The sequence below is a fragment of the Procambarus clarkii genome, chromosome 23, assembly GCF_040958095.1.
Source record: "Procambarus clarkii isolate CNS0578487 chromosome 23, FALCON_Pclarkii_2.0, whole genome shotgun sequence".
In the NCBI taxonomy this organism is placed as follows: Eukaryota; Metazoa; Arthropoda; class Malacostraca; order Decapoda; family Cambaridae; genus Procambarus; species Procambarus clarkii.
Genome location: NC_091172.1, coordinates 37,795,520 through 37,822,119, shown reverse-complemented (window position 1 = coordinate 37,822,119; position 26,600 = coordinate 37,795,520). Strand labels below are relative to the sequence as shown.

Genomic DNA, 26,600 nt, shown 5'->3' with positions numbered 1-26,600 from the left:
CAGCTAAGGTCTTGGTGAAACATCTACTCTGGTTCGTCTCGCGATATGGTCTCCCTAAGACCATTCAGACGGATCAGGGATCGAACTTTATGTCCCGTTTGTTTCGCCAACAGATCGCCGACTTGGGAATCCAGCAGACAACCTCCAGCGCCTACCACCCCGAGTCGCAAGGAGCTTTGGAGCATTTCCACCAGACGCTGCAGGGCATGCTTAGGAAGTTTTGCTATGACCGACAGAGTAAGTGGGTTGAAGACCTACCCTACCTCCTATTTGTGGTAAGATCAGTGCCTAATGAATCACTAGGAATCTCCCCATTCGAAATTATTTATGGTCACTTTGTGAGAAGTCCCTTAGAAGTGGCACGAGACCATTGGCTGGACGAGGAGACCGACGTAGACGTTGTGGACTGGCTATCTACAAATAAAGGCAGGTTGTTCTCTGCTTGAGAGATGGCAAAGAAAACCTTAGAGAACACTCAGAAGACCACTAAGAGCAGGTACGATAAGAGGACCAAACAAAGGGATTTCCTGGTAGGGGATCTAGTTTTCGTATGTACTCCTACAGTGACCAGAAGTTTGAGTGCTAAATTTGTAGGTCCTTACCAGGTGTTAAGAAAGGTTACTAGTCACAATTACCTTCTTAACACTCCAGACCGCAAAAAGAAGGAAACTTTAGTTCATGTTAACATGATTAAAAAATATGAGGGCCAAGATACACTCCCAATAACCATGGTGACAACTAAAGATGACATTGAGGAGGATGAGAATGTACTAATTCCGATATTCTGTGTAATTTGCAGGCAAAATTGACGCATGTGAACGGAGGAGATCAACCATCAATGCTGAAAATGATCCGGAGATACAAGACAATCTTCAGAGATGTTCCAGGACTAACATCTGTCCTACAGCATGACGTTGTACTGGAGGAAGGAATCCAGCCTATAAAGCAACACCCCTACCGACTCAATCCCCTAAAGAAAAAGGTGGTGGAAGATGAGGTGGAGTACATGTTGAAACACCATCTGATAGCCCCAAGCACAAGCCCATGGTCATCCCCGATACTACTAGTGCCCAAACCTGGTAAGATATACCGTTTCTGTATTGATTATCGCCAGGTGAATAAGGTCACAGTAGCTGATACCTATCTTCTCCCCAGAGTAAAGGAATGTCTCGATGCCATAGGCAAAGCTAGCTACCTGACGAAATTTGACCTATTTAAGGGCTATTGGCAAGTTCCCCTCACGGAGAGGGCCAAACCCATCTCTGCGTTCGTGACTCCCGACGGCCTGTTTGAGAGATGTCAGGTGATGCCGTTTGGGATGAAAAACGCAGCATCCACCTTCCAGAAGCTGATGGGTATTGTGCTGCGTGACGTAGAAAACACCTTGGTCTACATCGATGATGTATTAATATATGATGTTAATTGGCAGGACCATCTACGTCACATAGAGAACTTCTTCGAGGCCATGCTCCAGTCAGGGTTGGTAGTCAACCTGCACAAATCTGAGTTTGCCAAAACCTCTGTCATCTTTTTAGGTCATAAGGTAGGAGGAGGATGGATTGCGCCAAAGGCCAGCAAGATAGAGGCAATAGTCCAGTACCCTACACCAGCCACCAGGAAGGACATCTTGCGTTTCCTTGGTATGGCTGGTTTCTACCATAAGATTGTCCGTAACTTTTCATCCATAGTCCCCCCTTCCTGACAAATCGTTTGAGGAAGGGTGTGAAGCTGTCATGGGATGAACATTGCCAGGAAGCCTTTGAGAGCCTCAAGGCGATTCTAATCTCTTCTCCAATCCTCAGGTCCCCGAGTTTTGAGGATAGATTTATCCTAACAATCGACGCTTCCGACTATGGCCTGGGGTCCATATTATCTCAGAAGGATGAAAAAGGGGTGGAACATCCTGTAGCCTACCATTCTAAGAAGTTTACCCCCAGTCAGCTCAACTATTGCGTCATAGAGAAAGAGACGTTTGCTTTAATCAGTTCAGTCCAACACTTTGAAGTGTATCTAACTAGTAATAGTCATCCTATTCCTAGTACGAACTGACCACAACCCTCTAAAGTTTCTCGCCCAGTTTAAACAGAAGAATCTTCGACTCACCAGATGGAGTCTATATCTGCAACTATATCCCCTCCAGATTGAGCACATCAAAGGAGTGATAACGTTGTAGCTGATGCATTGTCACGCATCTGAACAACTGATTAATTTGGTTTGTTTCCTTTATTGTTTTTAGAAACCCAAACCAAATTCTTTTGGTGGGAAAGGCTACCCAGAGTGAGTGTCGCCAAGTGATCAGTGCCTTCAGAGGAAAACGAAGATGTATATACTGTGTAGTAATAATTCCCTTTTGTGACTTTAATTTACATATGGTCGTGGGAAAGGAATATATATATATATATATATATATATATATATATATATAAATTAGTATACTTGTGTATTTAATGTACCTCCTCCGTTGATTTTACTTGCGTTACGGAGCTCACCCCTTGAAAGCCTCTACTAACTTGGGGCCGGATACCCCAAAAAACTAATACCATCAGAAAAGAACCCGGTTGCGTCCCAGTAGGGCCGTAACAGAGGGAGAGGGAGGGAGGGAGAGAGAGAGAGAGAGAGAGAGAGAGAGAGAGAGAGAGAGAGAGAGAGAGAGAGAGAGAGAGAGAGAGAGAGAGAGAGAGAGAGAGAGAGAGAGAGAGAGAGAGAGAGAGAGAGAGACCTGGACAATGCTGGGAACCCCTTTCCAATACTATCCTATAAAAAAGAATGTCTGTCTGTTTCTCTTGCTTGCCTTTCAAAATTTATCTCCAGACTTTGCAGGGGGGGTAAGGGACAGACATAGGCTGGTCGGGGAACCTTGCCTTATTATGATTTCGGGGTTCAGTGTCCCTGCGGCCCGGACCCCGACCAGGCCTCCTCAGGCTTAAATTAAATTCGTTAAGAAATATTAGCATTTCTAAACACCCCCTTGGTCATAGGTATTGAGACTTGCGAGGAGACAAGTGTGAAATATTGCGTGTGACTAATGTGAAGTTGTTACTGAAAAAAAACATGGAAATAGGAAGATTAGAGAAAGAAAAGCAAAGCCTCTGAATCTGATATATTTCTTCAGTGGATCTTTTGAGGGGAAGCAGGTAGGTAGGTCGATGAGATAGCTCGAGGGAGAGATAGCTAGATATTGATAGAAATAGAGATAAAGATAATTACAGGTTGGTAGAAATAATGATAATTACAGGTAGGTAGTGATAAAGGTAAGTACAGATAGGTAGAGATAAAGATAGGTAAAGATCTTAAGAGATAGAGATTAGGTAGAGACGGAGATAGATCTAGAGATAGAAAGGGGAGACAAACATAGAGATCCAGGCATCCTCGGGTACTACCATAGTATATATAACAAAAATAAAAATAAATTGGAGAAGAAAAACGAGTGTTATCTGGACTTTCATCCCTGGGAGACTAGATAGCGCACAAGTACTGCACAAGCAGAGGAAGGTCAGGATAGCAGTGCAGATACTTCACAAGCAGAGGAAGGTAAGGGATCAGAGGATACTGTACAACAAGCCAGGGGGCCAGATTCACGAAGCAGTTACGCAAACACTTACGAACCTGTACATCTTTTTACAATCTTTGGCGGCCTTGTTTACAATTATTAAACATTTAATGAGCTCCGAAGCACCAGGCGGCTGTTTATAACAATAACGACAGTTGATTGGGAAGTTTTCATGCTTGTAAACTGTTTAATAAATGTAACCAAAGCCGTCAAAGATTGAGGAAAGATGTACACGTTCGTAAGTACTTGCGTAACTGCTTCGTGAATCTGACCCCAGGTTTTTGAGGCAAGAAGGACTCGAACAACAAACACCTCATGCACAAGTAAAAATGATCACGGGAAAACAGGAACCAATATTTCGAAGGGGAAACCAAGGCATTCTTGCAGAGATGAGTACTGAGTAGCATTAAGGTTATGTTCGCCAATGAAGATGCAATTACAAATAAAGGTGTAGGGTTGGAGGTATAGAAGGCTGAATAACACCCACACATTATATAGCAATAACTGAAACGAAACTAAAGAGTGTTATAAAAATATTGCAATCTTCTCACAAGGATATCAAGTAATAAAATAAGACGGTGGTGTAGGTGGGGTAACCAACCACTACAATCTCCGAGGTGATTGTAGCCAGGGTAATGCTATAGTCACACTGGAGCTGTGAGGAAGTATAAGTATTAGAAGGAACAAGTAAGCAAGAGCACACACTAGCAATAGCAACAGTTGGTGACAAGAAGGTAGTAGTAGTAGTTGAAGCGAGGAGTTACAACCCATCGCTAAAAAATACAAGGCCTATAGAAAAATATGACAGATGCAATGAAACTTGCCTAAAGGTAATGTAAAAAGCACCAATGGTGGCAAGGGGGATCCAGGGCTAAGAATCTTATAGTTGCGAAGTTCAAATACAGAGAAATAGACTGAATAAAAAAGGACCCCCCCCCCCCTCCACAAGGGGCATGAAAATGGAGAACAAAACTGGTAGATACGGGACAACACTTCCTGAAGCAACATATTACAGAAGCAACGAGTCAGGGATCTACCAGCAACACTAGACATGGTATTTACCCAAACTGTCCCAGATATTAAGATAATAGTGTACGAGATGCCCTCTACTGCCAGTGACGACTGCACTATCATGCTAGAGAACATAATGAAACTAAAGGAATATGATTAACCAAGGAACACATTGACGAAGAAGATATATTAGAGACGTTGGGATTTACGTGAAAGTCAGGGACTATCTTAGTGAAGTCCAGTGGGGAAGGGAAATCAACAATAGGATTATGGAATTAATTTATCAGAAATGTTCATATGTAATGGAGAAGTTCATCCCATTCAATAGGGAGATGGACGAGAAAAGAGAAGTATACTCCTGGTTCAATAGGGAATGTAGAGAAGCAAAGGAAAGGACCAGGAAAGTACAGAAACTGAGAAGCAATTTAAAAACGACAATACAGCAAAGGTTAAGGCCCATCTAAAGCTGTTCTATAGCCAGATAAAGAGGAAATCATAAGGAATTGACATGTGATGAGGTTGGAGAGACATGGTAGAATGCTCACGGAAAATGACAAGGAGGTCTGTGAAACACTCAACAATAGATTTTAGGAGTCTTTAAGAACGAGCAAGTGTGGCGACCAGGCTAACGAGATGAAATACTAAGGTATCACTGGACGAAAAATGAGTCAACGTTGAGAACATTAGTAAACACCAGGATGAATTAGACACAACAACATCAATAGAACCAGGCCAATTATCACCATGGCGGTTGCAAGAGGCTGCAGAAGTACAATGTCACTCGTTGACTACAATTTTCAATAAAACATTTGAGACTGGAAAACTTCCAGAATTCTAGACAAAAGGCAAACATAGTTTTTGTATTCAAATGTGTGAAGACAGAAGAACCTAAATTACTCTCCAATGTCGCTGACAATATTCTGTGTAAAGTGCTGGAAAAAAGTAATCAGGTTGAGAATAAGTAAACATGTGCAGAGGATAAACGTTGTAGCGAAGATGCAACATGGATTGAAACAGAGAAAAGACGTGCCTAACAAACTTGATAGAGTTCTATGAAAAGGTTATTAAAATAAATAATGAAAAGAAAGGCTGGGAAGGGAATATTTGTCGAGATGGTTAAAAATCTTTAAGTGCAGTTGCTAATGAAAGGCTGGCATACAAGATGAAGAAGGAAGCTGTGATAAATGAAGAAACAGCTCTGGATAAAGTACTACCTGAATGACAGAAAACAGAGTCAGAGACGAGGGTTCGAGTTGGAAGGAGGTAACAAGTGGAATTCCCCCAAGGATCCTCGGACCTCCCTGCTGTTAACAATTGTTGTGAATGACCAACCTGATGGAGTAAGTTTGACATGTCAATGTTCCCAAAAGGCTGACGCAAATAAAGAAAGTAAACACCGAAGGTGACTGTAGAAATTTGCAGGATGACATTGACAAACCCCAGAAATGGCAAACATGTGGTTGCTAGAATTCAATATTAATAAATGTAACTTAATGGAGATGGCAAAATGAGAAAGGAGTCTAGAAGGTATCTACACCATAAATGAAAAAACCTACATGAGTGGGAAAGAAAAAAGGAGTTTGGAGAAGATATAATTCAAACACTGTCTCGACCAGAGGCACACATTATCAGGGTAACAAATTATGGGATGCTGCTAAACATTATAATGATATTAAGAAACATTAATCAAGGCTGGTTATTAAACCAACGCTGGAATAAGCAGCACCAGCCTGGAGTCTGCACCTCGTGAAACAAAACCAGAATTTACAAAGTACAAAGTTTTGCAACAGGATTAGTACCTGAGCTAAGAGAGATAAGCTCTTTAATTATTTTTAATTCACTGTGTTGGGGGACAGGAAGCCAGAGTGTATTCATTCAGAGGTTCCCCCCCCAGGGTAGAATTATTGACCCCGCGCAGGATGCAACCCCACAACAAGCTGACTAACTCTTGATTACTTACTTGCTGCTAAGTAAACAGACAATTAGGTGAAAGGAAACGTGCCCAACCATTTGTGTATCGCCCTGGATTCGAACCCGGAATTCTTGATTGTGCGTCGAGAACGAACCCGAGTGTACTACCGGGAACCTGTCTATGGAGACAGGTTCAGGAAATTAGATTTCAAATCCCCGGATGAGAGAAGAGAGAGGGTGGTTATGATCGTAACATACAAAATACGGAGAAAAATTGATAACGTGGACAAGGACAGCCTTTTTAAAGGGAGAAGAAGCAGGACAAGAAGATATAGGTAGAAGTTTAAAACGCAAATGAGTCGAAGAGATGTACGAAAAATCTGGTACCCTATACAGATGGTCAACAAGTGGAATGATTTGGAAGAGGAAGTTGTAGAAACCCCTTCCCTCCAGCCACAACTTTAACGTTAGATTCCATTTAGAATTCGAAAATCAGAATAGATAAATTATAGATCAACAGGTACAACAATGTTAATTAAAGGGGATGAAGAACTAGACCTCACTTCCCCGTAGTCAGTGATAGGTAAGTACTGATAGGTAAATACACCTTATAGCACTCACACAAGCCACAATGAGCAAAGAAGTCCAAGATAACCTTTATGTAAACTTTACTTCACATAAACTAAGCGAATACTCCATAACAACACAGAACCACACACTGCCAGAGTAGTTAGTAAATAATGCACTGTAACACCATAAGACTGTTTAGTTGGATTTAGTTAATACATGCATAGTACATGAGCCAGTCAGACAGGATTTTGAGAGGCGTCAGGGTGTCTGAGCCATACTCACACCTCTAGAGTGTTAATGACGACAAACTGACCAGTGGTCAGGTCGTGTGACTTTACCTTGCTTCTGCTAAACTAATAATTGCAGCCAGGTAGCCGGGTGTGTATTTCAAACAAGCCGCCCGTTAAGGCGTGGCTTGGTAGATGGTCTGGGGCTATCTATTTAGTTGGTGGAGTTAGCTCCCAGATTCCCAATAAATACCCAGGGAACTGTATATTCGAGAGCCTAGCACAGCATCAACAGAAAACAGAACAGACTGGGGGTGGACAACTGAACATCAGCCAGTCTAGGCTGTCAGGCTGGGTGGGGACTCTGCCTCCACCCCATCTCTACCCAGATTAGGCTCAGACTCTTGATGAGTTGAACCTTAGGGTGACTTATTTCGTGTTTCCCAAACTTTAAGGTGTTGTGTGATTAGCAGGGGCAGAGAGTCATAGTGCCCTCAAGGTCTTGTGTGGTGACTCACATTGGTTATTAATCTGGACAGTGTCAACATTAAGGAAAATTGCTTGAATTATGAATCTTATCATGTTAAATATACTTGATTAACTTACTTTTTAATCTGACTTTAATTGTGTTCCCTAGATCTTGGATTTTCTGATATATTGCAAATTAAGCGTAGAACACTCATGAGTTTATTGCCTTAAGGAATCTTGCATGGAACAAGATACATGATTCCAGTTTATACATGCTAAAGTAACATTGATAACAGCTTAAAGTACAGACGAGTTCCATTCCTTGTCTTGTATGTAATGAACTAGAATGGATGGTAGCAGCCCTTTCTACCTCTACGTCTATCTTTTCTACTTCACTTTCTACTATCTACCCTTATGCTTCTACCTTCTACTTTCAACTCTTCTCTAATTTCTACTTCCCCCAATGATCCCAATATCTTCCTCCCTCTAACTTTCCCTTTTACCTGACCACTCCTGCCTTACTCCCCCCTCTTATCACTCTTCCTGACCAACCCCGCTACTCCCTTACTACTTCCTCACTCCTCCCTCACCCTTTCTCTACCTCCCTCACCCTATACCTGATTGTTGTTTTTTTTATTGTTGCCGCCGAAGGCGGCTAGTTTATTGTGCATCCCATACTCATCCTGTGAGCGGTAGCGCAAAAGCATTACAAAGGGCACAAAAGGTCTTTATCAGACCTCATCTTAGATTATTACATAAACAATTTCATCTATCCTTCACACCTTATAGTTACAATGTCAGCTAGTTACAGAGAAAGTGCTATTTCAAGAGCTATATATTTACATTAAGTCATCATACATTAATGGTAGGTCTTATCGCTAATACATAATAGTTTGACCAATGGGGATATTACAGAGTCGTAGGGGTGCTTCTGTTTATTATTAGTCCTCACAATACACTACTTGTTTCTGAATCCTATATGTCGTTCATCTACTGGAAGCGAAATATGGATACAGTGCAAGGATTTCAGGTAATTTATCCATGGTAATAAGATAGGTTGCCATATCATACAGAGTGAGCTTAGATTTATCTCTAAATGGCTCAATTTCACTACAATCCAAGATATAGTGTTGGAGTGTGTGGCCCGGTCTTTGTCCACACACTTTACACTTTACTTCATCTAGATCCCTATACAAGCCGAACTGCCAGAGATACTTGTAGCCAAGTCTTATACGAGCTGTGACAACATCTGTTAGTCTACTGACTTTGTTACTTGCCCCATACACATGTTTTACTTCACACATTTCATAGTGATGAACTATGGACCTGCTAGTTTGCACAGTTCTACTTTCTTCAAATTCATCCAGGAGTTCTCGTCTAATGACACTTTTAAGGGACCTATTTGATAACTCAAGATTCAGTTCGATACTGTCTTTATTTACTGCAGCCTTAGCAAGGGCGTCAACTTTGTCATGTTCCTGCATGCCAATGATACCCTCACCAATTAAATCATTATTCTTTTCTTAGCATTTTCATTACACCCCTGTTCACCCTAGGAAGTGATGTGGTGGATGCTGACTCCATACATAGTTTCAAATATAGATATGGCATCTGGAGGTTATCTGGAGATGATTTCGGGGCTTTTAGTGTCCCCGCGGCCCGGTCCTCGACCAGGCCTCCACCCCCAGGAAGCAGCCTGTGACAACTGACTAACACCCAGGTACCTATTTTACTGCTAGGTAACAGGGGCATAGGGTGAAAGAAACTCTGCCCATTGTTTCTCGCCAGCGCCTGGGATCGAAGCCAGAACCACAGGATCACAAGTCCAGGCGTGCTGTCCGCTCGGCCGACCGGCTCCCTTCCGGCATAGATGGAGAAGCTCAGGAATATGTACACCAATATATTGGCAGTTGAGAGGCGGGACCAAAGAGCCAGAGCTCAACCCCTGCAAGCATAACTAGGTGAGTACATGACAGTGTAGTCAACAATGAGTCAGGACAATGCAACTCACCTTTCCTAAAGAAGCCGTCTTTCTTCTTCTGAGCGCTCAAATAAATTTCAGGATTTTTAATGCTCCTATTTTTCATTGATGAGAAAGATGTGTGCTCGATCACCTAGAAAAAACAATGAATAAATTACTAAAAATAATCTTTACTTCTACAATAAAACTCAAATAATTTAACTATCATCATTATATCATGTTTAGACTGATATAATTATTGTTAAGATAAAGTGTTCCAAGACACCCTGAGAGCTAATCCTGCCTCATTGGTGCAATATATAGCATTCGTTATTATTAGTTAATAATAATGAATAATAATTAATAATGAATTAATACATTAGTACACCTGACTACCACTCTCCATCATTGGACTTCACCAACTTTCTCATTACCTGAACTTGACTAAGACTCAGGTAATGTCAACCTGAGTTGACCTTAGTACTTGATCACGAACTAACTTGACCCAGTCCCAGAACGTGGCTAGTAATCTCCATCCCATGAAGTACCTCAACGTGACTAGTAATCTCCACCCCATGAACTAACTCAACGTGGCTAGTAATCTCCACCCCATGAACTAACTCAACGTGGCTAGTAATCTCCACCCCATGAAGTACCTCAACGTGACTAGTAATCTCCACCCCATGAACTAACTCAACGTGGCTAGTAATCTCCACCCCATGAACAAACTCAACGTGACTAGTAATCTCCACCCCATGAGGTAACTCAACGTGGCTAGTAATCTCCACCCCCATGAAGTAACTCAACGTGACTAGTAATCGCCACCCCATGAACTAACTCAACGTGGCTAGTAATCTCCACCCCATGAACAAACTCAACGTGGCTAGTAATCTCCACCCCATGAAGTAACTCAACGTGGCTAGTAATCTCCACCCCATGAAGTAACTCAGCGTGACTAGTAATCTCCACCCCATGAAGTAACTCAACGTGGCTAGTAATCTCCACCCCATGAACTAACTCAACGTGACTAGTAATCTCCACCCCATGAAGTAACTCAACATGGCTAGTAATCTCCACCCCATGAAGTAACTCAACGTGACTAGTAATTTCCACCCCATGAACAAACTCAACGTGGCTAGTAATCTCCATCCCATGAAGTAACTCAACGTGACTAGTAATCTCCACCCCATGAAGTAACTCAACGTGACTAGTAATCTCCACCCTGTGAACTAACTCAACGTGGCTAGTAATCTCCATCCCATGAAGTAACTCAACGTGACTAGCAATCTCCACCCCCATGAACTAACTCAACGTGGCTAGTAATTGTTGGATATTTCCAACACCGAATACAGCATTGTTGTATTCTCATTACTTATTACTAACCATACTAAATATTGTAGTAAGTAAAGTTAACAACTCGTAGAATTCTCATGTACTAATATTTCATCTGTGCAGTAGGCTAGAATTCTCACGTCACCTGACGCCAGTATTGCGTCAGATTTCATTACAGTAAACACATTATATCCAATTTGTGTGAGAATTAAATACGATTCTCCATAATTAAAGCATTCTGTATGACAACTGATTGCAGACGAATTGTTCTCTAACTAAAAGCCGAATAGAGCGTTAGAATCATAGCGTCTACCTCGCGATAGAGTTAACGTCATCAATGAATGCCATGGGGAGACATTAATTCCTCTCCCTTATATATTTACTATTCTTAAATTAGTAAATATTAATAATTTGTTCCTCTAAATAATAAACCCGTCCAGTCTTTAAAGTTTTAAGCGCGAATGCGAGAAATATGAATGTTCGAGACAATAATTTGTGTTATGAACGTCGACTCGGCGTGGGTTGGAGGGACGCCATCCTCCTCAGTACGCGGACACGTGCAGAGCCGAAAGGAGGCAAAGCTGCGCTTACCGTACTCATAAAAGACGCCATTGTCCAGCAAATAGGACAGGTGTGATCCATCCTCAGATGAAAGCCGCCACTGTGAGGCGTGAATGACCTTGCAGATAATATCTTCAACTAGTGCTGGTGTTAAATAAGGGACCCCTTGATTTTTTTCCTGACGACACGTGGTCAGCCAACTTGAAGCGCATCACTATCCAGGATAGGTTCACCGGAGCCTGGGATGCGAAATCTTAATACTTATACAGTGCCCACAGCTAAGTACTCCTTTATTTGATGCATCATTTACAGGTCTGATAATAGCAGGGTGATTGTTCGTTATGAAGCGGGATAACACCTAATAACAGGTGATTAGCATTTCATCTGTAAATCTTAACATTTTTGAATATAAATTGAGTAGTTAAATCAATTGCTACTGGTAGTTATTTATCTTGCAGCCCGAGAGAAGAATTCCTCATGCTGCCTTCTCCATGTTGAACCGTACCATTCGTCAGTGTACCGGATCTGGAGATTAAGAGGACTTCTATGGTTATCTAAAGGAATCTGCTTCAAGCTAAGATTTATTTCCTTTTTATCCATTCCTTTGCAATTTGATTTATTCTGAATGTTTTGATATTAATGTGTGATTTACTGTAACTAATTATTATGCTCATATTCATATTCTTCTTTATGTGAATGATATTGTATTCAGTATTATTTTATAGGATTAGATTATTATTAATTGAATTAGTGAACGAACCACACTGATTCCTGGACGTACTTACCTCCAGTAATAACCCCCCAATGTAGGTGTTTGAGGCTTTGTTTCTTTTAATAATACAGCCCATTAATTAATCTTATGATCATGATTTCTAGTTATATCCATAGTTACTGGTTTCATCTAGGAATTATTTAATGATCAGAAATTCTCAGTTTCCCTCTTTACTTTAAAAGCGGGTGGTCCTTCGTAATTTAATTTACTACTTTAATTATTAATTAATCAGAATCAAGCCCAAATATCCCACATTATGGTCCTTATCGAACCGGATAGGCATTAAATTTATAATTAAAATATTAACCATTAATAGCTAATCCTTGTGTGATAGAAGCTAGACTAACTATTTAATTAATTGTGTCAACTAACATTGTAACACATTAGTTAGCCTAGATCACACTAACATATTGCTACTTTTACCTCATGTATAAAGTGGCTTTAGTGGGTCATAGCCAATTACCCACAACACTTAGACCTATACCTCACACCGAGGTGAGAATCTTTAGGTCACCAGGAGCAACAGCTCATAACTTTTACAACAACACCACCCTAACACCTGCGTTAGAGTGGCCTCACCATCTAACTATTATATACTTAGGTGGCAATGACATCCACCCAACTCGTCATCCAGCCGAGGTGATCAAACACCTCAAAAACATAATTTCTTCTTTCAAGCTCATCAGTGAATCAGTAGTATTCACATTAGTGGAACCTCGCCAACCAAGTCAAGATAATCGTTGGGGAGTAACTCCGGAATACTACCTGAGAGCTGCTAAGTACATAAATTTCAGGCTGAAAAAACGAGTGAGATTGGATGCCACATATATCCAATTTACAGCCAGACCTTACAGACAGAACCTGACCAGAGACGGTGTACATTTGTCAGGGGAATCTAGGTTGCATGTGGTTGACAAGTTAATTACCACCATCAACCATCACAAAAGGCTGTGGCTGGCAAGCCAAACTTAACTGTACATAATTATTCACCTGTGTGTGCAAGAGCACTCTTATAAAACAAAAAACCCAAAAATACAGCACAACTATTTACTTTACTGCACCATAATAATCTTTACCCATGTTATTAGGTAGAATTTAGGCTGAGATTGTGCTGAATTTGGTACAAGCCCAGACTAAATAAATTTATAGTTCTTAGTTAGGAATTATTACGACTAGATCTAAAACTAGTCAGTGTTGTGTATTATATTATTTGTGCTGACCCTCTATAGGGTGGGATAAATTTTGAGATAACTCTGATTGGAGTGTCTCCATAATATTTCTCTTGTATGCATTATTTTGTGTATCTATTTTGTGTATTGCTGGATTATCTCCATTAACTCTGATGGTAATAAGGATGAGCTAACCGGACGAGAACTAGTGGTGGAGTTCAGACAGTACACAAAATATCTAGCTATTTGTTGTTAGGTAGGTAGGTACATTCAACCTCAAGTGAGGTAAAATATAAAGTAGTCACCTTAATTTAGGCTACAATTAATGTTACCTGTTCACTAATGAACAAGTATCCAAGCTTCATTAGTAATACATATGCTAACACTGTGAAGTTTGAACCTAAGCCCAACATGGCTACTCCTGAACAATTGAGGAGAACCTACATTGGCCTTAAAGGTCACCTTGACCAGATTAATTAATAAGGCTGATGACTTAACTAAAGATAATCCCATTGACTCTTATCACTTAGAGTCAACAGTTAGATTGGCTGATCTGAAATTTGATCAAGTCAGAACTGCAGGTCAATCTTATCTTGATCTGCTAAATACTGTAGAAATTGATCCTGATGAAGTAAGTCAAATAGTAACCGACATCTCCCAATATGAAGAGGAGACTCGTGATAAAATTTTCAGGCTATCTAAATTAGCCAAACAGTCTGGAGCCAATGCCAGCAACACTGGGTCTCACTTCAATAATCACTTACCTGAGGTTCGTTTACCTACTCTAGACTTGCCCACCTTTTCAGGATTAGATACAGAAAATTGGGATAATTTTTGGACTTCCTTTGAAGTTCACATCCATAAGAAACAGTCTCTAGACAAAGTTTCTAAATTTTCATACCTACTCAGTCTTCTCACAGGAGAGGCTAAAAAGGTCATACATAACCTTACTCTTAATGAGAGTAATTATGAGGAAGCTATAAAACTTCTGAAGTTGAACTATTGCAACAAAGAGTTAAGTATAGCTACCCTTTATTATCAATTGCTAGATCTGAATGCACCAAACAGTAGACCAGAGTCACTTCAAAGCTTCAGACTAGAAGTAGAGTCTCTAGTAAAGGCCTTAGGTACCAAGGTTAATATACCTAGTTCTGAATGGTCTATCAAGCTATTGTTACAGAGGAAATTACCTCGAAACGTCTTGACAGAGCTCTGCTCACATTATAATACTGAGTTTCTTACTCTCGATCAGATTTTCGAGGGGTTGAGGATCACAGTTAATAGGTTAAAGACTCATGACAAAATTTAACCTGAGTCCAAACCAATTAATACTGATATTTCAGTCAAACCTAAACAGACTCCAAGTAAGTCTAATAAATATAAATCCAAACCTACTCCATCCACCAGGAAAAGAAGTGGAAATGTAGGTACCTATTCAGTATCTCCTTCAGAGATAACCAATGACTTGTCTACTAAAGAGACTAAGTCTATTAACCAGAGAAAGTGTCTGTTCTGCAATCAGGAACACACCACTTACCAATGCTCTGCTTATCCTACGTATAATGCTAGAGTTAAAAGGTTACAGGAATTGCACAAATGCACTAAATGTATGGGTTCTCATGTTCCCAAGAAATGTGCAGTACCTTTACGTACTTGCAACCGTTGTAACCAAGGTGTACACCACTACGCCTTATGTAGGAAATCTCCTACACCAACTCTGACCACTGGAGAGAATTTTACTAATTCTACTGCAGTGCAATATTGTAAAGTACATCACGAAGTGAATGTACTTGCTACTGAGTCAGGCAATAGTACTACCTTGCCTACCGCTCAGCTTAAATTAATAAACCGAAGATCTAGAATTAACAGTAGAGGTCTCTTTGACCAAGGTTCCCAAAAAACCTTCATCACACAGCAGTTGGTAAATGATTTAAATTTAAAACCTACCAAAAGTGTGAAGTTAAACATTTCTGCTTTCCTGTCAAATAGTGGACCGCGTGACTACAAGGTAGTTAAATTACTAGTTAGATTAGGATCCTCTGCTAGCCCAATCCATGCGGTGGTAGTGGATAAGATTCCTACGGACCTGCAGGTCACAGGATTAGCTCGCACTGCGAGACACCTTAAGCGAAACCGCATGAGGCTAGCGGATCATAAAATAAATTCCGATTGCCTCACAGATATTGGAATATTAATAGGCGCGGATCATTATTACAAGTTTATCACTGGATGCACTAGGCAACATGGTATGAATTTGTTGTCGTCCGCAGGTGGCAAATTGCTCACAGGACCCGTGCTTTTCAGACAAGGTCCAGCGCCCACAAACCAACAAACCAATAATGTAATTGTGGCGTGACTAGGCTTAGAGCAGTCACCCCTACGCTTCAGGGAAATAGCCGAGGACATTGAGTCTGACCCACCAATACATCGTTTGTGGGATTTAGATACGTTAGGCATCATCCCTGAGCAACCAAGCCCTGATGATACATGGACTTACCAGCAATATCTGGATACCGTTGTCTACTCAAATAAACAATACTGGGTAAGACTACCATGGAAGTTAGATCATCCACAACTTCCAGTGAATTATTTTATGGCAGCCTCACAATTGCAGTCTCAATTAACACGACTGCAGAAGCAGCCAGACAAACTAACCATGTATCACCAACTTATCCAACAACAACTTAACAATAAGTTCATTGAAGTTGTTGAACACGATGACCGAAAAACAGGTCATTATTTACCTCACCATGCTGTGGTGAAAGACTCACTGACAACACCTATTCGTATTGTCTTTAATTGCAGTGCTAAAGTAAAGCCTAACAGTGTGTCTTTAAATGAATGTCTCCAAACGGGACCTAGCCTAACACAAAGGCTACATGACGTGTTGTTACGATTTCGCACAGGTATTTTTGCCTATACTGCTGACATCAGCAAAGCCTTTCTCCGAGTAGGATTGCAGGAGGAAGATCGTGACTACACAAAATTCCTCTGGTACAAGGATCCACTGGATCCTAACAGTGAAATAATCACCTATCGGTTTGCCTCTGTATTATTTGGTGCTACGTCCTCACCGTTTCTTTTGCAAGCAACATTAGACACGCATTTGAGGAAATCAGACAGCCCTTATAAGGCAACCATTAGCGACAACTTGTATGTCGACAATTTCCAGGGGACAACTAATGATCAAGCTGATCTGGTAGAAATCTACCATGAGGCTAACCGGGAACTGTTAGGAGCCAATATGCCTCTACAGTCATGGGCCTCAAATAATAAACTGCTTAACCAGTTAATCGAGAAAGAATTTCCCGATTATCAGGTACCCAGTAAATTAAAGGTTCTAGGCGTGGAATGGAACACCAACACTGACGAGATGAATGTCAAGTCAGTGCAAACTGATAACTCAACCCTTACCATGAGAACACTGCTCTCATTTGTCAGTCAACCATTTGACCCTTTAGGCCTACTTAGTCCTATATTAATAAGGGGCAAACTCCTAATGCAGGAGTGCTGGCAACAACATATGGGATGGGATGATCCGTTACCAAGTGAGTTACAAGCCAAATGGCAAATACTCTCAACGGATTTTAATCAGTTAGGTGTTTTGAAATTTCCACGTAATGCTTCAGGACCAAACTTACCCACCAATTTGCACGTTTTCTGCGATGCCTCTGGCAAAGCATATGGCGCAGTAGCCTATTTAGTTAACAGTGCTCAATCAATTTTACTCACATCTAAAGCAAGAGTTGCTCCCATCAAGAAGAGATCCTTACCTCAGATGGAGTTGACGGCATTGCTAGTGGGAGTAAGATTGGCTCATTGCCTGGCAAAGACACTCAATAATATCCACTTTGGTGAGATTGTAGTGTGGTCAGACAACGAGGCAGTCTTACAATAGGGTAAGAAACAATAACAACAAAACTCCCCTTACGTCAGCAATCGCGTCAGGGAGATTCATGATTTATCTGCTGGATATAAGTTTAGACATGTTCCTACTAAGGACAATCCTGCAGATTATTTATCACGAGGATTGACATTAAAACAACTTGTCAAGTCTTCGCTGTGGTTCAATGGACCTTCATGGCTTGTTGGTGGTCAGTGGCCCAAACAAAAGCCACAAGTCATAGTGACCAGTATCACCACTCCCATGAAGGACCCCGAGCCTCAGCGAACATTAGCCATTAATCCTCATCATTATTCCAACTTAAGCAAATTGTTACGAGTGACTGCACACGTGTTTGATTTCCTCTCTAAAGTAGGAATTCGACACAAATTTCCCAATCCTGTTCACTATTGGATTAAGCGGGCGCAGCAAGAGACTTACGGAAGCGAATTTGAGAATCTTCCGGATAAACTCACTAAGTCTCTGGGCATCTGGTACGATGTCAACACTCATAACATACTACGATGTGGAGGACGTTTGCTACATGCAAAGATTGACTTAGACACTAAGAACCCAATCCTTTTACCTCGCCACCACATCATAACTAAACTTCTTGTCTTACATCACCATCAATATGGTACCCTACATGGTGGAGTTTTAGATACTCTCACCGACCTTAGACAAAAGTACTGGCTTCCTCAAGGTCGTCAGACTGTTAAGACCATTATTAAATCTTGTGTAATCTGTAAGAGATACGACGCTAGAGTCTGTCCTTACCCAGGACCTCCCCCTCTCCCAGAAGAGCGAGTGGTTCATCTTCGTCCATTCGAAACCACTGGAGTTGATTATACAGGAGCCTTACTCCTCACTGGTAACCCAGATAATATACCAGTGAAGGCGTACATTTGTCTCTTTACCTGTGCTACAACCAGAGGCGTGCACTTAGAGGTTACCCCAGACATGAGTGCTGAAGCTTTCATTCAAGCTTTCCGCAGATTTGCTGCCCGTCGATCATGTCCTAGATTAATGATATCAGACAACGGATCTAATTTTGTGGCAGGAGAAAGTTGTTTGCGAGAAGTCTGGAACCACCCTGAAGTGCAATCAGTCTTACAAAGAAGACAATGTCACTGGAAATTCATAGCACCAAGAGCCCCTTGGCAAGGTGGGTTCTATGAGCGAATGGTAGGCACAGTCAAAAGGTGTCTAAGGAAAACGTTACACCGACAAAAGGTCAGTTACTCAGAACTCCAAACTATTGTTGTGGAAATCGAGGCGCGAGTCAATAACCGCCCGATCACCTACCTGTCTGATGATTACACCCAGAGAGAACCACTGAGCCCCTCTCACTTGATCCATGGAGGTCTACTGAGCCCTCTCATCCCTTTAGCCGAAGAGGACCCTGTAGACCCGTCCCATGTGACCAGAGGAGACTTGGTGGAAAGCTACCAGCATCTTTCTAGAGTTATTAACAGGTGGAATGAGGTGTGGACTCGAGAGTACCTCACAGCTCTACGAGAGTACCACTATGGAGCTTCGAGTCCTTACAATAAGGTACAATTAAAACCTAGAGACCTTGTACTAGTCGACAGTGATGGACCAAGGTCCGAGTGGCCTATAGGAAAAATTGTCACCATTCACCCAGATCGACAAGGTGTCCTAAGAGTAGTTAAAGTCTTATGCAGAGGCAACACTACTCTAAAAACTTTAGAGAAGCTGGTTCCCCTTGAACTGACTGAACAAGAATATCAGCCAGATCCAGTTTCCCCAGTAATTTCAGAGGACAATGAATTTGTTCCTCCAAGCAACCGTCCCACTAGAGCTGCAGCTCAACAATGTAGGCGGAATTTGCGAGCCTATTATAACTCTGAAGAAGATTAATTTCCTTCACTTCCCACTGAGAAAACTGTGATGATACTACGGTGTGATATCACGTAACGAAACATTACACGTCACTATGACCCAAGATATCACATCACCGTAGATTCTGTTAGTTTAAATTGGGAGAGTTGAATTCTATAAATATTGTGTAGGCTACAAACAACATGTTTCAGTTGACATGTAAATAGCAAGACTCAAATTCTTGTAAGTCCTTGATAAATCCCGGACGTTTGTTATGTGTGTACTAACATACTAACATATTAACATACTAATGTATTAATCTTAATACCACTTCGGGATAGGTCAGTACGACACAGTACACTGCGACCCTAGAATCCGCCCCCCCGGAGTTATGTTGGATATTTCCAACACCGAATACAGCATTGTTGTATTCTCATTACTTATTACTAACCATACTAAATATTGTAGTAAGTAAAATTAACAACTTGTAGAATTCTCATGTACTAATAATTCATCTGTGCAGTAGGCTAGAATTCTCACGTCACCTGACGCCAGTATTGCGTCAGATTTCATTACAGTAAACACATTATATCCAATTTGTGTGAGAATTAAATACGATTCTCCATAATTAAAGCATTCTGTATGACAACTGATTGCAGACGAATTGTTCTCTAACTAAAAGCCGAATAGAGCGTTAGAATCATAGCGTCTACCTCGCGATAGAGTTAACGTCATCAATGAATGCCATGGGGAGACATTAATTCCTCTCCCTTATATATTTACTATTCTTAAATTAGTAAATATTAATAATTTGTTCCTCTAAATAATAAACCCGTCCAGTCTTTAAAGTTTTAAGCGCGAATGCGAGAAATATGAATGTTCGAGACAATAATTTGTGTTATGAACGTCGACTCGGCGTGGGTTGGAGGGACGCCACCCTCCTCAGTACGCGGACACGTGCAGAGCCGAAAGGAGGCAAAGCTGCGCTTACCGTACTCATAAAAAACGCCATTGTCCAGCAAATAGGACAGGTGTGATCCATCCTCAGATGAAAGCCGCCACTGTGAGGCGTGAATGACCTTGCAGATAATATCTTCAACTAGTGCTGGTGTTAAATAAGGGACCCCTTGATTTGGTTCCTGACGACACGTGATCAGCCAACTTGAAGCGCATCACTATCCAGGATAGGTTCACCGGAGCCTGGGATGCGAAAATACGGCAATCTTAATACTTATACAGTGCCCACAGCTAAGTACTCCTTTATTTGATGCATCATTTACAGGTCTGATAATAGCAGGGTGATTGTTCGTTATGAAGCGGGATAACACCTAATAACAGGTGATTAGCATTTCATCTGTAAATCTTAACATTTTTTAATATAAATTGAGTAGTTAAATCAATTGCTACTGGTAGTTATTTATCTTGCAGCCCGAGAGAAGAATTCCTCATGCTGCCTTCTCCATGTTGAACCGTACCATTCGTCAGTGTACCGGATCTGGAGATTAAGAGGACTTCTATGGTTATCTAAAGGAATCTGCTTCAAGCTAAGATTTATTTCGTTTTTATCCATTCCTTTGCAATTTGATTTATTCAGAATGTTTTGATATTAATGTGTGATTTACTGTAACTCATTATTATGCTCATATTCATATTCTTCTTTATGTGAATGATATTGTATTCAGTATTATTTTATAGGATTAGATTATTATTAATTGAATTAGTGAACGAACCACACTGATTCCTGGACGTACTTACCTCCAGTAATAACCCCCCAACGTAGGTGTTTGAGGCTTTGTTTCTTTTAATAATACAGCCCATTAATTAATCTTATGATCATGATTTCTAGTTATATCCATAGTTACTGGTTTCATCTAGGAATTATTTAATGATCAGAAATTCTCAGTTTCCCTCTTTACTTTAAAAGCGGGTGGTCCTTCGTAATTTAATTTACTACTTTAATTATTAATTAATCAGAATCAAGCCCAAATATCCCACAGTAATCTCCATCCCATGAAGTAACTCAACGTGACTAGTAATCTCCACCCCATGAACTAACTCAACATGGCTAGTAATCTCCACCCCATGAACTAACTCAACGTGGCTAGTAATCTCCACCCCATGAACAAACTCAACGTGGCTAGTAATCTCCACCCCATAAAGTAACTCAACGTGGCTAGTAATCTCCACCCCCATGAAGTAACTCAACGTGACTAGTAATCTCCACCCCATGAAGTAACTCAACGTGGCTAGTAATCTCCACCCCATGAAGTAACTCAACGTGACTAGTAATTTCCACCCCATGAAGTAACTCAACGTGGCTAGTAATCTCCATCCCATGAAGTAACTCAACGTGACTAGTAATCTCCACCCCATGAACAAACTCAACGTGGCTAGTAATCTCCACCCCATGAACAAACTCAACGTGGCTAGTAATCTCCACCCCATGAACTAATTAAAACTACCAATCCCTGAACATCCATAGATCTGATTGGATTCTTCATCCATAGACTCTCCATCATTGTACCTAAGACTCCTTTTCAGGACCTCACTAAAACTCACTATCTCTGAATTTGACAAAGACTTACCATCGTTGGACCTGAACTGAGACTCTCCATTAATTGACCTAACAAATACTCTACAAGCTGGACCTGAATAAGAATCTCCATCCCTCCTCTCTACTGTTAAAGTTTCTTACAGTGGAGTTCAGGACATTTAGATCCCTATGCTGTTAAACGTTCGCAAATGTACAGTATTTTTACACTATGGTTGAGAGAGAACAGCTGTGTCCACCCCGTGTCTTCCAGGCGGCTCAGGTGACACCTGTCACTATATACCAGTACCTGGTGGTTTAGGTATAATTGGACAAATGTATTTCTTTCTCAGAGTCTAATAGAATGTAATGTTTGTGAGAGACAAGTTCCCTGTAAACGAAGGTTGCATCATGCCACTTCCTGGCATGATGCTTCAACATAACACTTCATCAACATTTTACTCTCCTAACACTCATATTCTCAAGCTACAACTTCTCATCCCAGTGTCACTAACTACCTCACATCTATGAGGAAATATAGAGGCCTGAAACTGCCCAAAACACACTGTGCTAAACACTAATAAAATCGAGAGTCATATAAAATAACATGTAATAACATAAAACATTTTCCTGTACCATAATAACAACTCTGCTTAGTAACCAAACAAAGTTCAGTAGACTTACATTATCAAGTTGTTGCTGGGTGAGGCGGGTACCCAAGAACTCATTCAGAGTTCTTAGTTCTTTCATTACGTCAGTTTTCAGGTCTTCATAAAAGAGAAAATGCATGTTGGGATGGTCCTTGTTCTTCCACGCCATCTTCACGTGGGGCCAGAATGGGTTGTACAATACTGTCGGCATATGGCAACTTTATAATACTCAGTTATGATTAATATATAGTCAAAATCTCATGCTATTACAATAAGGCTAATAATATTACCTCATGAAGTATGGAAAATAAAGTCTATTTTTATTTACAAAATGTGAAAAAGTTCAAAATAATTATTTTTCATCGACTGCTCTTCATTCTGAGAGATTTTGTTTATCATTTGAACAATATAGGAAGGAACAATATTATCTATGTTTTATGTTCCACGACACAATATTATCTATGCTTCAAGTTCCACGACACAATATTATCTATGCTTCAAGTTCCACGACACAATATTATCTATGCTTCAAGTTCCACGACACAAACTGCTACGGAGTGTTTGGTACATTTTTAGTTGACACCATTAATCTTTCTCTCTGTCTCTTCCTTCACTTTGTCCAAGTCATCTTGGAGCCCCATGCAGTTATCCTCTGCCATAATCCTCCTCATTATTTTTCACATCATCAGTAAATATTGAAAGTTTATTCCTTCTCGAAGAGTTTATTCCTTCTCGAAGAGTTTATTCCTTCTCGAAGAGTTTATTCCTTCTGAAAGATCGTTTACATTTATGATATACAGGATAGGTCCAAGGACTGAACCCTGTGGGACTCCACTTATAACATCTCGCTACTCTGAGATTTCACGCTTCACAGTACCTCACCGTCTTCTGATGCTTTGGTTTTGCCTTATCCACTCGAGTAAAATCCCTGTAACTCCTGCCTTCTTCCTCAACTTATGCACTGCTCTCTTATGGAATACTGTGTCAATGGTTTTCTGGCAGGCAAAAAAAATGCAATCTGCTCACCATTCTCTCTTGTCTAATTTAAATCTATTAAACATGTGAGGCAAGATTTGTCACCTCTGAACCCATGCTGATGGTGTTACAAAGTTCCTTCTCTCCAGATTCTCTATTAATTTTTCTCACACTCTTTTTCCAACACCTTGCATGATAAGAAAGTTAGGAGCACTGGCCTGTAGGTACTGTTTCTTATCTGTCTCTCGTTTTGTATACCGGGACGATATTTGCTGTCTTTCAAATATTTTATGGTTCTGTTACCAGTGAACTGTTACCATTGAGAGAGGTAAGCATAGTGTTTTTGCTCTCTTTTTTTTAGTATCCATAGCGAGATTTCATCTGGGCTAACAGCCTTTGTCACATCAAATTCAAGCTTACCTCTTGATTGGTAATCTTAAGTTTCTCTAGTGGTGCTTGGTTAGGTGTCCCCTCTATTAGTTAAGGAACTTTTCCTTGGTCTCTTGTGAAGACCTCCTGAAATCTCTTGTTGAGTTCCTTGCACCACTCCTTGTCATTCTCAGTGAACCTGTTAGCCCCTATTTTTAGTTTCATTACCTGTTCCTTCACTGGTTTTTCCTCATGAAGTGACTGTGTAGCAATTCTGATTATCTTTGCTTTATTTGCTATGTAATTCTTATTGTCTCTCTGCTTCTCTTCTCTGCTTCTGCTTCTGAGGTACTCATTCTTTGCCTTCTGGTATCTCCCTCTGTTCTGCTTTGTACAAGGTCACTACATGACGTTGAACTAAGTTAATTTTTTGCCACCTTACATCCCTGAGTAAACCACGCGTTTCTCATTTGTATTTTGTGTTTTTTCTTTTGGACTGGTACAAACGCTGCCCCTTTTACAGTTCTGGGTGACGTATTCAATCACGTCTTGTGCAGCCTATCCTCTGAGCTCTGTTGCCCTGGTATTTCTATTAGGGATTTTCGTATCTCCTCGTAATTTTCCTTTCGGTATGCAAGCCTTTGTTTTCTTCGAGTAAGTTATACTTACCTCTACCAGATATTCAAACAACAATACATTGTGGTCACTCATTCCCATGGAGAATAAGTAATCACAAAGTGATCACTTATATGTTAGGAATAAGTTGATTTTCCTTATATCTAAATCGCTTAAACTAAATTCTAGCTTGTTCGTCATTACCTTTCATTCATGTGCGTCAATTGACACACTGGTTGAAGACCGTTCTTATTGCCACATCCATTAGTTTAGCTCTTCTTGTCTCTGTTCTCCATGCAGTTCTTTGTTCAAACATCCATGGTTGAAGTTTCCTATGATTAGAAGCCACGATCAATTTCTATAGGTATCAGAGGCTCCACTTTCTATTGTAGTAGTAACTACTATGCTGTTTCTGTAATACTCTTGCCTGAGTCTCCTGTCATTTAATGAAGGGTTATATATTACTATGACTACTATCTTTGGTCCTCCCATTGTCATAGCGTCTGTTATGTAGTCTCTGAACCCCTGGCAGACAAGGATATCCATTTCCTAGAAACTTCAGTCCTTTTTGTATCAGTAGGGGCCACTACTCCTTCCCCCCCCCCCCCTTTCCATATTACAGGCCCTGGGAAAACACTACATTTGTTATGATGCTTGTCAATTTGCTTTAAGTGAATGCTATTACACTTGGATTGTCCTCATTTGTTCTTTCCCTAAGTGTACTTGCTTTAATTGTAATTTCGTCTATGTTTGAATACATTTATTTGAAACTAACTGTCCAGTCACACTTTCCCTTGGTGTCGATACCACTGGTGGAGGAGGTTGCTTGGTTGGGTTACTGCATGTTGGGGAAGATTCTGTGGGCTGAGGGAGAGTAGGTGGGCAGAGGGGATGGGCTTATAGGTTGCTGAGGTAGGGAATGATGGAGCCGACGATGATGATGATGAAGATTAAGCCACCCTAAAGGTGGCACGGGCATGAATAGCCCGGAAGTGGTGGCCCTTTTGAGCCATTACCAGTATCAAGAGCTGATACTGGAGATCTATGGAGGTGCGACTGCATCCTGTGTGACGGGAGATGTCTCCCGACCTGTGAGAGATGGAGCCGACATATGGCCGGGAATTATATAGTAGGTGACTGGGAGTACATGGTAGCCCTGAGACAAGGGGGGCAGTGGGGCCCTGGGATGGGGATGTAGGAAGGGTTTGGGGTGGGGGTTCATGGAGGGTGTCGGATCGGTGGAGGCAGATAGGGCCAGGGATGGGAGAGCTGGGAGGGCATGGGACAGGGTAACAAGGGAAGCATGCAATAAGGAAACAGGTGGGGGGCATGGAGTGGGAAAATAGGAAGGGAATAGGGTGGGGGAATAGGAAGTGAATTGGATGGGGGAATAGGGAGGGGTATGGAGTGGGGGAACAGGGAGGGCATTAGGGTGGGTGTGAGGTGGGGGAACAGGGAAAGCATAAGATGGGAGAATAGGGAGGGTATGGGGGGGGGCAAGACGGGCATAGGGTGGGGAGAAAGGGAGAAAGTTGGGTGGGGTGTGTCTCTATGGGATTAGGAGGTGTAGGTTGTGTTTGGGAGAGTAAGATTTTCGGGAGTGGGACAATGTGTGATCTAGCTTTCTGTTGCACATCTTTCTGGGGCTGCTCTTCTGCTGGTGGAGAGTTCATCACTCCCTCTGAAGTTCCTGAGCTGAGACCTATGGCTCTCCCAATCCTTCCCCTCTCCTTGTATCTCTTCCTTGCTTCTGACACCTTGACTCTCTCTTCCCTTGTCATGTTCTTCTGCAGAAAAACATAATTTTATTACATTTCATACCAAAGTTTATTTGTATTGGAAAAGATTTCCTTTTTTGTGGCAATTCATGAATACCATTTTTATTAGCCGATTTGTTTCCTACTTGTAACCTCCTACCATGAAACACTTTCTCTTTACTACCATCAACCCATTCCATTTGCCAGCCCTCCTGGGTCTTTGTCATGGTTGTTCGGTCCTTTCTTTTCCACTACTGATTAGAGCCTTCCTGTTCATGAACTCTTATTATTACTACAATTGTTTTCCTTTCCAGCAGCTGACTAGTACACTTTGCTGCTTCCTGTGAAACATCTGGGCTTCTTTGGAACATTTCTGCAAATGGGGATATAGGTGGAAGAGGCCCTTCATCAGTTTCATTCATTGTTTCTTGGGAGATTGTTTCACTCC

The 26,600-nt window shown here is 41.1% G+C and overlaps 1 protein-coding gene across 1 annotated transcript in view; it reads right to left on the bottom strand.

The window, feature by feature from the left end:
- Nucleotides 1-22,631, bottom strand: part of LOC138367715 (sulfotransferase 1E1-like) — a 39,584-nt gene extending 16,953 nt beyond the window's left edge. Inside the window, exons 1-2 of the mRNA XM_069329675.1 lie at nucleotides 22,471-22,631; nucleotides 9,749-9,851 (exon numbers count right to left, since the gene is read on the bottom strand). Coding sequence (XP_069185776.1) covers nucleotides 9,749-9,851; nucleotides 22,471-22,605 — 238 coding nt within the window. The 5' untranslated portion in view covers nucleotides 22,606-22,631. The remainder of the gene's footprint in view (nucleotides 1-9,748; nucleotides 9,852-22,470) is intronic.
- Nucleotides 22,632-26,600: the final 3,969 nt, after the last annotated feature.